General features: G+C 44.9%; 1 protein-coding gene and 1 long non-coding RNA gene across 2 annotated transcripts in view; both read left to right on the plus strand.

The window, feature by feature from the left end:
• Positions 1-13,681, plus strand: part of AHCY (adenosylhomocysteinase) — a 28,928-nt gene that overhangs the window by 3,039 nt on the left and 12,208 nt on the right. The window contains exons 3-6 of the mRNA XM_056353585.1: positions 2,006-2,081; positions 3,944-4,096; positions 10,099-10,211; positions 13,120-13,327. Coding sequence (XP_056209560.1) covers positions 2,006-2,081; positions 3,944-4,096; positions 10,099-10,211; positions 13,120-13,327 — 550 coding nt within the window. The remainder of the gene's footprint in view (positions 1-2,005; positions 2,082-3,943; positions 4,097-10,098; positions 10,212-13,119; positions 13,328-13,681) is intronic.
• LOC130155845 (uncharacterized) lies at positions 4,103-9,078 on the plus strand. The gene is made up of 2 exons (XR_008824230.1): positions 4,103-7,945; positions 8,074-9,078. It is a non-coding gene; the product is annotated as an uncharacterized LOC130155845 (long non-coding RNA).

The raw sequence follows: 13,681 nt of genomic DNA on the forward strand, positions 1-13,681 counted from the left end.
TTAGCCTGTTTAGAGCTGTTCCATGGTTGCAAATGGTGGAGAGCTTTGCAGAATGTTGCACTTCAAAATGGAGAGGGTCATGCAGGCACACTAAAGAGAGTAGTGACTACCAAGGAATTCACTTCTATTTTACGTACTGCTAAATTTGTTCAATAACCAGGAGCTAGCCGTACAAAACTAAAATCTGCCTGATTAAGCTGTCACAGCTACATATACAGCAATGACTGTTCAGCTTCAGGCTGTGGCTATCAGGTGACACAGTCCTGGCTTTTATAGCTACTCTGTGTATGAAACTCTTGTCCCTCCACAGGATTTAAGAGAAAGCAGTAGCCACTGAAATTTAGGAAGCTTCTTGCTGCTTCTCTTGGTTGCTGTATCCCGGTATGGCTGGCCTAGGTGGCAGCTGTATGCTTGCTCAGACACTGCCAAGCTGCTTTAGTCTGAGCACAACCCCAAATCAGTGCTGTTGGGATTCATCCAAGTCATTCAGGGAGGTACCTGCAGAGATTTAGTTCTAAGCCTAAGTTGTGGTTGTGCCTTTATGATGTATGCTGTTGTGTTGGCTCCTTCCCTGTCCTGATGCCTGCGTGTTAGACTTTGACTTGAGTTTGGATCACCTTTTCTGCCCTGGGTCACCTTTTCTACCAGAACTTTGGTGCCTGAGGGGAAGGGTTGAAACTCTGATGAAACCATACCCTACATTAGGATGTAGCTGCAGCATAGTAATCTTGGTATCCTTGGTAACTTTTTTTTGGCTAAGTTAACAATGATAGAATAAATACTCTGGGCTTCAGAATACAAGTTTTTAAATTGTAATAAAAATGCATCCTCTTCATAACCAGTGATGTAAATATTAGGCTTTGAGCCCATTAGACGTGCCTTTTATTTAGGGCCTATGCCATTATCACAAACTGGTGTTACGGATCTGAGGATGCAGAGCTGAAGTGGCCTATGTCTTGCATCAAGTGCTTGAAGTGTAAACAATATATAGCTATTCTGTATACTTTGAATTTCACGGTGCCTCCTGATGTTAGCTGTACTGAGATGGAGAGAGCTTAGAAAAACTCAGGTGAGGAGGTACAGTGCTTAACATAATGAATTCAGTTTTCCTGTGCTCCTGCCAGGTATGTTTTCACTGGCAAGTGTTGGTTGTGTAGGCTCAGATGAGGTGGTTCCTGCTGGAGCCCTTACCCTGAAGTGTCAACTTTTGATGAAGTAGGATGAGTATCTGAAAACAGGCTGAAGGATTATGCCTTATTGCCCTCTTTCCTCAAGGTCTGCTTACAAATAAGCATGTAAATACCTGCCAGTCAGCCCTGTAGGGAGCAGAGTGAGAACACATGTGTGGCTCTGGGATGTGGTGGTTTCTCTGCACACTGGGGAGCTGCAGTAGGTACGCAGACACTTTTCAGTGCAACTCAGCAACATGCTGTTGCTTTTCTAGGTGCCTGAGCCTAGTTATGAAATGTGTGGAAAATGCTTAGCTCAGCTGGAAAAGCTTTCGTGACTGGAGCACAGAGTGGCAGCTCGGTGAGCATAATCTTGGAGAATGCCTGTTGATCGAGTGTAGTGTTTCAGCTGCATGCCAGCAGGTGTGTTGCTGCATGTCCATATCACACAGTGGACACTTGCTATGTGGCTGTTCTGAAAATCTTGAACTTTATTGACCAAAACTTTCTAAACCTGCCCTGCTGTGCACTTGCTGAAGGACTATAGCTGAATGTACGCGCTGGCTGTCTGGCAGAAGCTCTCGTGAGTGAGGAGATGGCTGAATATGTGGCACAACTAAAGCTCCATTACATTCTCTCCCAAAGTGACATTATTTTTCCCGGCCTAGTCAGACACTTTTGTTTTCACCTCAACTTTGCAGAGCTACTGAGAAAGGCAGAAATCTGCACTAAATATACCTTCCTGCTTTTGCTCCCTTTTGGACTCCTGTGTCTGGGAGAGAGTGGCTAATATCTCAGAACTTTGTTCAGCAAACAAAACTTGGGTTGTTTTCCAGGTACAATGGTCAAGCTGCAACATTTTCTCCACTCAGGACCATGCTGCAGCTGCTATTGCAAAAGCTGGTATCCCTGGTAAGTTTTCCATGTTCTGATTTGGCTCCGAGTTGGGGGGTACTGCCTGTTCTAGCTAAATCAAACTGTGTACAAATCAAGCTCTTCTGAACAAGCTTCAGGATAGAAATAGCCCATCAAAAGCAGTGATTGTTACAAAACAGGACATTGAATTCAAGCTGCATTGCATCAGGCTACGCACAGTACTCCTGACAATGGATGGTGTTAGGCTATGAAAGAGCCTGGCTGTATGTTACCAGCTTTAAGCCTGGTCATTAAGAGGATTGAATGGGCTAGTTAATTAAATGGATTGGTGTGTAGGTGTGTGTGGTGCTTTCTGACAAGCCTGCTGCTAAACAGCAGTCCGCGAAGGGATGTTAACTGCCTTGTTCACAGCTACAGTGACAGGGTCAATGCTCAAGATATTTTTAGGCTAGAGCTAGACCAGCTGTGTTGCTGCCTAATATCCCTGAAGTGGTTTATCCGGATGCTGCTGTTTTGTTAAATGTCACCTTCCAATAAAAAGCAATACCTTGCAGATCAGTATGAATACGTTAAGCTGTCTGCTGTCTTACTCAGCCTGAAGGACATACAGTCCTCATGGCTTTGTGCTGGGAACTCTACGGCCTGAGCCTGGATGTTGGCAGAGGCTAAACTTGGTTTCTGGCAGCCTGGTTCTTTGCTTTGGGAGCTGTCTTTCATCTCTGTTCTAATTAGCTATTGCCACAAGTCTTTTCCTAGCAGTGGTCCGTTCTAAGTTAACAGAAGAAAGTAGTCCCTTTATCAGTTCCTTTGGCATTACTAGCTGCAAGCATTGCCTCCTCTGCCTGTCTGGCATGTGATGGCAAAGCACCAGATGGGACTCTCTAGATGTGATGTTAGGATATTGCCTTCCTCACTGCTTTTGACACCCAAAACTCAACTGAAGAGCAGTTTACAGGTGGAGGGCAGAGGTCTAAGTTTTTGACCTCTGCCCTTGGTATCCTTGTTTTGTGGAACTTGGTCTTTTTGTTAATATTGGACTTCACATACTGAGTTCATGAGACCATGGAGGAATGCTGATCCTTTGGATACGATATGAGATACTGATGCACATTTCTTCAGATGGGACAATTGCATGATTGTCTCTCTGTGTCTCAAGGTTAGTATTCTGTGTGAACAGTGAAAACATGACAATTTTGCCAAATGTTGGGGCTTGTAAATCATATGCCTGATATATGTTTGGATGACTGAGTACCACTGAGGCTCAAGTATAGCTTGAAGCCAGTACAAATGCCTGGAAAGGCAAAAATACTGCTAGATACAGCATGCTAGTGATTGCAGCATGTTGCTGGTGGTAGATGTACTGATACAGAAATATGCCCCAATAAGAGCAGACAATGCACAGCAGCTTAGATTTGGGTGCTGTGCTAGAGACTAGAATTTAAACTCAGAGTTTAGTCTGGTGCTTAATTCATGCTAAAGTCTAATCCCTCTTTTCTGCTGTGCTGGAAAATCCTGTAGTTGTGTTTTCATTTATCTGTATCAATATATCTAGTGGCTATTTCTAAATCCTGGTATCATAGGGTGTATTAGGGGAGCAAGTGCAGTGTTACGAGCATAACTCTTTTGGTTTGCTTTGCCTTCTCCATCTTAGCAGTGAGGTCTCAAAATTTTGACAGTTTGTGGCCTGGAACAGAAGGCAAAGTGATTTCACTTCTCATTCTGTGATTTTTTTTTTTTTTTTTTTTTCCTAATGCAAATGTCTTTTCTGGCCTGCAGGCACAGATAATCATCTGTCTGTCTGCTCTGCTACTGAGAGTTGCTGATGAAATCTTCCTTTGGCTGCTTTACTACGTGCTGAGTAAGAAACTGGCTAATTGTGTGTGTTTGTTCCCATGTAGTGTTTGCCTGGAAAGGGGAGACTGATGAGGAATATTTGTGGTGCATTGAGCAGACCCTGTACTTCAAGGATGGGCAGCCCCTCAACATGATTTTGGATGATGGTGGAGACCTTACCAACCTAGTTCATACCAAATACCCACAGCTCTTGAAAGGTGATGTGTATTTTGTTTTGTCAGGCACAGTTCTGCTTGGGAGGCTGTTTAGACAGTCTGTTTCTATGGGAGTTCCCTGCTTGTGTAAAAGGGGTGAAGGAAGAGCAACTGGCATGTACAAACAGGCTATGAATAAGTCTATGAGAATTGCTTACAGTCCAAGACCAGAATCTTCTTACCAACAGGAGCTGTTTCCATCTCTGTAGCGTGTAAGCTACAGTGACCTGTCTTTCTGGCTGTCCTTCACAGTGCCCGTTACCTGAGAATCTGGTGGTACTGCTGACTTGCCAAAAGCTTCCTGGAAAAGGGCTGTGTTTTAGGATTGCTTAATGTCTGCTTGCAATTAATATTTTTAACATTAATGCTTTTTTCTCCCCCATCCTCTTAGTGAACCTCTGGATGAAGTTATGACAACCTGTAGTCTTTTTTGGAAAGGGAACAGTTTTCTAACCTTATAAACTACAAGGTGTTACCCAGTTTGTCAGCACAGATGCTGGTGGAGTCAGGGTTGGGTCTCTTGCTTTGACTTATTTCCTTCAGTGTAAGTTAGCAAAACTGAAAACAGATCAGTGTGGGGTTGCTGGCATGTGTTTATGTAAAAAGATTTATCTGAAGGGAATCTCATGTGACCTGCAGTAGCAGGCTGGTCTATGCCTGGCAAGTATGGCAGATTCTCCTTAGCTCTGCCAGTGTCCATCATCTGTGCTGCTGCAGGTCGCAGGTGCCCAGTGTTGCTAAAGAGCATGTTTGATCTGGGATATGAAGAAAATTGGATGATGCTATGGGGTGGAAACTAAACAGATACAGTGGGGTGTGATGATGTGCACCTTGGTCTGTAGAGGTGAGGTTGCTGTAGGAGCCTGCTGGATCAGCTCTCCTCTGACTTGGACTGACTTTAGAGGAAGCTATGGAGGAAAAAAAATCTGAAGGTGGCAGGCCATGGTTAGGGCTGTGTGAGGGGAGGAGTCTGGGGCTGCTCCCCATCCATGTGCTCATGCGGGTAGGGGCACCAGGAAGACAGCCAACATCTGTGTGACAGGCCTCACTTTCTTGTTCATCCTCAGCCTGATGTCATGAGTAATTCAACACCGAACATCTTTGTTACTTAAACTAATGAGAGGTTTTTGGTGGTGTCTGCTCAGCCATGCTGGGACCCCCTGTCTTCCATCGAAGGTCTCTTGCTTCCTAGATTGCCTCTGTCTGATGTTCATGACCTTTTGCTTTCCTGCTATTTGATGCCCAGGAATAACACAATTGGTCACTCCTCCCTGTCTTCCTGGCATTGTCAATTTTCCATGTTCATACCCTTTATTTTGCAGGGTTGTTTCCCTGCCATGCACATGCAACAATTCAGTTGGTGTCCCTGTTCCTGGGGGTTGTTGTGCTTAGCCCCTTTCATACTTCCAGCCCTCCTGCTGTCTGCTTCTTTCTCCCCTCTGGCCCTTTGCTCTCTGGTATAGTATGGTGCAGTAGGGCAATGGCTGTTGAACTGTCTCCTAGTTGGATTGCCTCCATCCATCTCTAGTCTCCCATGGATAAAAAACATCCCTTCTGCCTGGGGTTGCTTCCTAAATTCATAGGAATGGCTTTTCCACTGGGTATTTAGTCTAGGCAGGATGCCATACGTGTCAACTTTTCTCTTGCTAAAACCTGTGCGTGCACTACCTGCACTGACCATAGCTGAAAAGCTTCCTTGCAGCAGTTCAGTAAATTAAAGCTGCCACTGGAGGGTGACAGAATGTGATCTGTTTTACCTTCCAGTCCATTTTTCCTTGGAAACAGCAAAACTTCCAGAATGGGACCCACCAAGTGGTCTTGATCTCATTTAACTGAGCTCTGTGCTTAACCCTTTGCTGTAAAGACTGCTTAAATTAAGCTGAGTAGCATCCGTTTTTTGTATCTTGAAAATACAAGGCTAATATCCCAAGGGCTTGTGATGATATTGGACCTCTTTGGGTGAGAGGTAGGGCAATAGCAATATTAGCAGAGCATGCAGAGTGTGTCAAAAGAGGGGTTCGTGAGTGCAGGAGACATTTTTGCATGCAGCATCTGAAAGTGCCATATGCCATTTAAAGGCTGGACAAGTTTTTTGGGCAAGGGAACTGTCTGTCTTAAATTAGAAGTAGCTGAAGCGTTGGAATAGAAGTTAGTTCAGTCCTAGTGGGAAGTAACAGTTGAAAGTAGGGCTCATTCAAGTCTGCTTCAACTAGGAGATGTGTTAAATAGCTGGGTGGAAATGCTCAGCAAGCTTTGCCTCTCCCTAGTTGTGACTGCTGTTGGAGGGCAGAGTGGCCTTATTCTGCTGAACTAAATGCCTTTAAACCCAAGACAAATAGAGGCAGTAGGGGGAAAGCTAGAACTGAACAAAGGAGAGAGAGGAGAAAGTCATCTTGTGCAAGGGAGGTCTCTGGCATCTGCAGAAGTCTGCTGTTGAGAAGGGAAGGAGAAGACTGGAACATTTGTGGCCTGATGCAGACTGGCTCGCTGATCAGGTAAGAAGTACAGGGGATCAGAGCGGGTCTGAGTGTTTAGCAAGACTTCTCCAGTTGAATGCAGCCTTTTCCTTGCTGTAGGCCGCCTGCTGTTCTCCAGTCACTTAAGTCACTCTGGCATTGAAACAAAGTGGTGTAGGCAGCACTTCTAGCAGAGTTGCAAAGTAGCTTAGACCAGCTGTAAATGTCACCTGGGGGCAGCAGGCAGGTGGCCTTCAGGGACAGGAGGCTGCTGGTGTACATGGTAGGAGGTTCACTTGGTGCAATTTTAAAGGCAATCTGCTAGGCTTAGCAATGTTAGCCAGGAGAGCTTTTGAAGGATGAGCGTGTCTCCTAGTTGCCAGACAGACCAGAAGAGAGAGAGCAGGTTTGAACTGGAGGTTTCTGTCACAATCTCCCACAGATTTCCCTCACAAGGGGGTGGTTGTACTTGATCGAGGCAGTTGCACTGCAAGATTGATAATTTTGGGAGACTTGTTACTGTTGCTATATTTCATTGTGCACCCAGCAATGTTCTTTAAGTTGTCTTGTCCCCTCCAAGCAAGCCCTGAACGTGTTAAAACCTAAATTTGTTCTCTCTTTAGGTAACTGCCTGGGAGGGTGGTTCCTGAAGGCCCTTAGAGGTCTGCGGTGACAGACCTCTGTGGGGGTAAATCCTAACAAGGCTCCATGTCCTCCTGGTGTCGTTGGTCTGGTTTCCCTTGGGTGACACAGTGCTGGTGCTTCTGCCTGGTGGTCTGGGAAGTGAAAGGAATGTCTAATGGCTGTGTGTCTTGGGCTCCATTGGGATGTCTGAGCAAATTCTGGTTTGAAAACTGCTTTGAATCGCACTTGGGAACTGAAACTGAAGCTGCCCGTGTCGGTGGCTGGCAGCTCGCCTGGCTCAGATCAGCTGGCAGCTTTGTAGGCAGCAGGGATGCGTCTGGACCAGCACCCGCACCTGCCTGCTGCTGTCCCGCGTTGGGGGGGGGGGCCGTGCGTGGGGGGGGCCGTGCGGCGCTAGGGGGCGCTGTGGCGCCGCGGAGCGCGAGTGGGGCCCACGCGGGGGTGGGGCACGTGGGTCCCAGCTGCGCTGCCCCGGGCCCGGAACTTTGAAGCTGATTTTAACAAGCTTTATTCTTTTGCACTTATTAGAGCTCTGGTACAAATCTGGGGTTCCCCTTCGCTCCCCCCGTCGCTGGGGGTGACCTGAGCGGCTGGGCAGCTGGCGCTGTGGTGCATGCTCCAGCTGGGCTGGTGGAACTCACAGGGCTGGGGCAAAGCACCCGCCTGCCTTCTCCCAGGAGCCAGGCCGCTGCAGCCTGCTAGGGAGCTGTGCCCAGGAGGCACAGCACCCCTGGGTGCCTGGTGGGTGCAGGTACGTGTGGCTCTGAAATATGTGCTCTGGCCTTTCTGCCCTCCAGTGTCCTTTCGTCTGGTCTCAGGGAGCCTCCCTGGAGCCTGCAGCCCCCTTGGGTGGCTGACCTCCCTCTTTGTCCTCTGTAGGTAAAGCCAGCTGCTCAGCTGCAGGCATTGATCCCATTAGCTTTGTTCCTGTTCCTCCCTTGGGTTGTGCTACTGCCATTGCTCCCGCCAGGGATGACTGTTCTGCACGCTGTTTGCAGAGGTGATTCTCCAGTTATTCATCCTGTCCTATAAATTTCACATAGGCCTTGGTGGCTGGGGAGGTAGTGGCACTTGGACACTTCTCTTCGATACACAGAATTAACGTACTACATAAATAATGTTGGGGATTTTGCTGGGGGTTATTGTTGGTTCCCACTTGCCTGTCCCTGAAGTAATACTGGCTGCGGAGGAGCTGCGTGGGCAGCGGTTGAGAGCCCTCCTGTTGCCTGGGGATCTTGGGCAAGTCCTTTGGCCTTCCTCCTTTTGCTGTTTTTGAAATAGGAAGGCTATTACTCGCCTTTTTTAAATACTGGGAGGGCTGTGGATAGAATGTGGATAAAAAATATTTGTAGGAGTTGGGAGTGATTATATGTTATATAATGAGAGAGAAGAATTAAGAAAAAATATATGAAAAGAAGGAATGTCTCTGTTTACATGCACTCACATAGGATAACCTGGGCTGTCGTCAATAAAAGGGCCTGGAGAGATCGATTTATGAATGTTGTTTATTTCTCAGTTTTTCTGTCAAAGTGACTGTAAAATTATTTTGCTTATGAGCATCCTTTCAATTTTATTCTGAGGTCAATGTGAGAAGTTGCTTGCCTGGAGGGGCAGTATCTTTGCATCACTGGTGTATGTGGAACTTGGTATTTGTTGTTTTCATATTTTTTGTTGTCTTGTGAATCTGAATTAGCTCTAAATGCCACATGGATCTCTTTATAGAGATGTTGCTTGTGTTGGTGGTTTAAGCCTGATTTAGCACAATTCCTCTATATCCCCCAGTAGTTAATACTTCAACAAAGTAATTGTCTTGTGGTATGCCTCCAGTCCTTAAAGAACAAATATAATGACCATATCTTTTACATTGGAAATTCAGCCAGACTGGATAGTTTAGTTTCAGATTTAGTCTGATTGTCATACATGGAGTACCTTTTTGTGCAGATAGGCTTTCAAAGTAATCAAGGTGTTGCCCAGTGTAGCAATTAGACAGTTTATGTATAATGAGATATTATTGAGACATTGAAGAGGAGAGAGAGATCCAGAAGTCATGTGCAGTGATGCCATTTCTGAACAATTGGCTACTGTCAAAAGGTCCATGAAGAGTCAGGATCCTTAAAGCAGGGGGATGCCTTTACAGCTTGGGCTTTCAGTGTAATGTGGAGCCAGGTAATGCCATGAAAGTCCCTGTATTATCAGGATCTTAGTCCATTATATAATGTTGGTGTTTCTAGACAGTCCTTTTTCTCTGGTCTCTGCCACCTGGACTGTTTTCAAACAAGGATATATTTGAAATAATGTTTTTTTGATTGCGCTTGTAATACCCATGAAACTGAAGTTTCGCGTTAGCTGCTATCCAGGCTTAGTGGAGGCATTTCTGCTGTTTAATCAGAGCTGAAGTTGATTACAACAGGAGGTGATGAGCTCATACAGTCACAGGAGTGGTGAACTGCGTATTTGATTTTTTTTTTTAGGTTTTTTTTTTTCCAATTGATCCAAGTGCTTTAAATTTAAGTGTGGTTATCTAGGTACCATCTCCTTTCAAGCTACCTCGCAAGAATGGACTATGATATAGGAACATCACTGTGGTGAACATCTTTCCCTTTTTGCAAAAGAGTTTTTTGATTATTTTGTGAGCAATTAGTGGGGTTTTTCCTGACTCCCCTGGTTCCTTGCATTTTTTCAAATAATATTTTGTCCTGCTCTTAAATTGCTTTGTAGGGGAAGAAACTGGTTTGAAGTTTCAAACTACTGTTTGAGGATCCAGGTGAAGGTTTTTATCTCTTTTCTGCTTCCTGCAAAGGGTTTGTTTAACCTGGGCCTCTAGAGCATGCTCCCAGCACCTGGATGTGTTGGTTTGCAGCAGTGTTAACTCAGCTAAGGTGAATCTTTTTACTCTCCTCACAGGAATTAGAGGTATTTCGGAAGAGACAACCACTGGAGTTCACAACCTGTACAAGATGAAGGCTAATGGGACCCTGAAAGTGCCAGCTATCAATGTTAACGACTCTGTCACCAAGGTAGTGCAGCCAGACCCCTTCTGCTGTGTTCTGCTGTCTGACTGGATTGGTTTCGGGTTGTTGTCAGTCCCATGCAAGTATTCCTCCTCTTGCTGAGCTATTCTTGACCTGGTGCTGAACAGATTTTCACCTTATCCTTGAAGTGAGCCCGTGATATCTAATGGGAGATGCCATTGTAAATACCCTGTTTTCAGAACATAAAGGACTTTTTTGTGTGTAAGGACATGCATTCTTCTGCATTTTAATAATGTGAAAACACCCTTCCAAGTCATGGCTCCTGGGATACAGCCAATTCCTGTGGCAAGGAGCATGTCCTCACTCTGAGTAGCTTAAAGCTCACAGGTAGGTGGCAGGTACCAGCTGGAAAAGAGAGCATGACCTACACGAGCTTGTGGCTGTTAAAAGGGTGGTTGATCTGGCAAGGTATCTCTGCAAGCAGCAGTTGCAAAGGATGGGGAAGGAGCTATTTATTCCTTGTGCAGCTATATTACTGCTTGTGAGACAAATTCTGGTGAACTGAGGGATGAAGGGGAATGGTGTTTAACGGGTGCTGGCGATTTTTGGATGCAGGTGAATTATAGTGGGGATTTCAGGTGTAGTTAAGGTTTATGCATCTAGATGTTTTTAAAATCTAGTTGCTAAATCTATTTCAAGTTACCATGCTAGCATTATCCTATTGGACATGGAAGTTCTCACTGACTCTTTGGTCTGCTTTCTCTGCAGTTTGCTATCTGAAGAGTATCTCCTTTCTGTTCACAAAAATGCATCTGGCATTTTTATTTCATAGCTAGTGGGCTGCAATCCAGTTGGTCTTGGAAGAAGCTTGTTGTTTCTTTGCATCTTTTCACCTAGATTTGTGCCTCCTGCATAATAACTATTAGTTTAATAGATTTGGTAATTCAGATGTTTCTAAAAAAGCCTCTTGGGTTGACCTCACTTTATTCTAGTGCCAAACAAGTGCTTATTTTCAAGTACTGTTTGGTATTTATGTAGTAAAAGATTTGTACAATCCACAGTTACAGATCTCCAGGATGACATGCAACTGAGATGACACATTCTGCTCTCCCAGGCTGATATTTTCAGTTGGCATTAGGTTCCTATCCTAGTACTTGGAGAGACAGGGAGGCAGCATCCAGGTCTGCACTTCCCTCCTGCCACCCAAATATGTTTTTGGGTGGTACAGATATCTGCATCTGGCACTCTGCTACCTTGCATGGGAATACAATGGTGTCTGAAAGGCTCCAATTGCAACTGTGGGGTTTGGTGAATAGGAATCAAATCTGGCCATGCTGTTTTCCTCCATTAGAAGGCATGTAACGCAAGGAAAATCTGCTGGAGGACTAGAAAAGAGGATTACCAACAGGCACTAACTTTGGAATTTGGAGGACTGGCAACACAAATATTCTGAAATATTAATGGCAGATAGGCCTGTGATAACTTAGAGGCACTGAGTCATGAACGTCTGGAGCTGAAGTATAACTTCTTACACATTAGTCCTTGGCCACCTTCTGAGGCTGGGAGCAATGTGCTGCTTACCTTGTAACTTGCTGAGATAATGCATTGGGAGTCATAGCTGCAACATTTTTATACATAGACTTCTGCATTTTTATATTATACAAATTTTACTGTTGTAAGCTATAGGCTGAAACCAAACTGTAACATCACCTTACACAAGCTAGATGGTACCAGTCATAGCTGCAAGGTAGGTCCCATTTGTGCCCCTACTCACATCTAGGTACACAGTCTTAAGATTGCTTATAGCAGACAGTGCTATCTGTGTTAAGTGAAAGCAAGAGTGATTGGTGACCTAAAGCTGTAGAAAGCACAGAGCAGGCTTTGAGACCAGAATTTTGCTGTAAATGGTGAGTTCTTTATACCCATGCCTTGGGGAAGCATAGCACAACTTGTGTAGTCAGACTTTTTTTTCATTTTTTAAATTTTTTTTAGATTCTTGGCTTCTGTAACTCTTCAGATAATCAAAACTGTTTATACAGCCCATCTTCCTGGTCAAAACAAAGGGCCCAAGGAGAACAAGAAGGAGCATTCCAAAAATCAGTACAGCAATATGTGTTCGTGAGTTTAGGAAGATGTTCAAGTGGAATACTGTTTAACATCTGACTTGGCAGGGGAATTTTGCTTTGGAGATTGGGCTGTTAAGCTCATGTTAAATGTTACAGTAGAGGATGCTGTGTGATGGGGTGTTAGGAGCTGAAATCCAGGGGTTCTTGGCTGCAGTGACTAGTATTGTGAATGGCTTCTTGCTGGATTTTTCTAGATCTGAGCAGTGGTGAGGTCTGGCAGTGTTAGTGTAACTCAACCTGGAGGAAGATGCAATTTTCATCTTCCTGGGCTTCAGGAACCAATTTCTCATGGTTGATGTGGGCAACTTGCTGCTTCTGCAGGGTGCATGTGTCTTGCAAAAATAAGAATGCGTGCTAATCATTTGGCCAGCAGTTCTGGTGCTGTCTTGCCTGCCTGTGGCACTTGGCTCAGTTCATTGTCTGATAAACAGCAGCAGAGAACTGGTGATCATCTGGTTAAGGAACTTAAGACCTACCTACCTGTGTATGCAAGAATTGTTTGTGCTTTTATTTGATAAATTCAGATTACCTCTAACAAGCTTTTAACATGTACAAGCCCTAGTCAGTAGACACAACATATATACGAAATACTTCTCATGGGTGTGTGCTGAAGCCCGTATCTAGTATAAATAACTATAGAGATAGAAACTGGATACGTAAAAATATCAAACCAGGTTATTTTTCCATCCCTCACTGTGGTTAAAGTATTTAGCTGGCTGTCAGTCTCCTGGTTTGTAGTACTGATATACAAGTCTGTTTTGTTTCTCTAAGGAATTTTTACTTGAGTGACTTTCATCTGTTTGAAACAGCTCCATTTTCTTCCTCAGAGCAAGTTTGATAACCTGTATGGGTGCAGAGAGTCCCTCATCGATGGCATCAAGCGTGCTACAGATGTCATGATTGCTGGAAAAGTAGCAGTCGTGGCAGGTTACGGTGATGTGGGCAAAGGCTGTGCTCAGGCTCTGCGAGGCTTTGGAGCTAGAGTCATCATCACTGAAATTGATCCCATCAATGCACTGCAGGCAGCCATGGAAGGTGAGAACTGAAGGAGATGCAGAAATTCATTCATCTGGCGGGGGTCTCTGTGTGTCAGTGTGGAGCAATACATGGTAGTTGGCTGAGAAAGTTTCAGTGGGCTTCAGCCCTGTCCCTGTTGAGGTGAAGGTGATTCCAGTTCAGCTGCAGGAATTCTTTTCCTGTTAGTGAAGGATTTTATTAGTGTATAGACCTAGAAGATGTGTTTGGGGTCAAGGATATAGAGACCATAGAGGGGTAAGGCTCCAATTTCATAGTGCTGAAAGTCTGGTTTTGAACGGGTTCATTATCTTCAAGTTGTGCAGCTCTAACCTCCAGTGTGGGTTGTGACTTCACGAGAATATCTCTGCAGTG

The sequence above is a fragment of the Falco biarmicus genome, chromosome 10 (assembly GCF_023638135.1).
Source record: "Falco biarmicus isolate bFalBia1 chromosome 10, bFalBia1.pri, whole genome shotgun sequence".
Taxonomy (NCBI): Eukaryota; Metazoa; Chordata; class Aves; order Falconiformes; family Falconidae; genus Falco; species Falco biarmicus.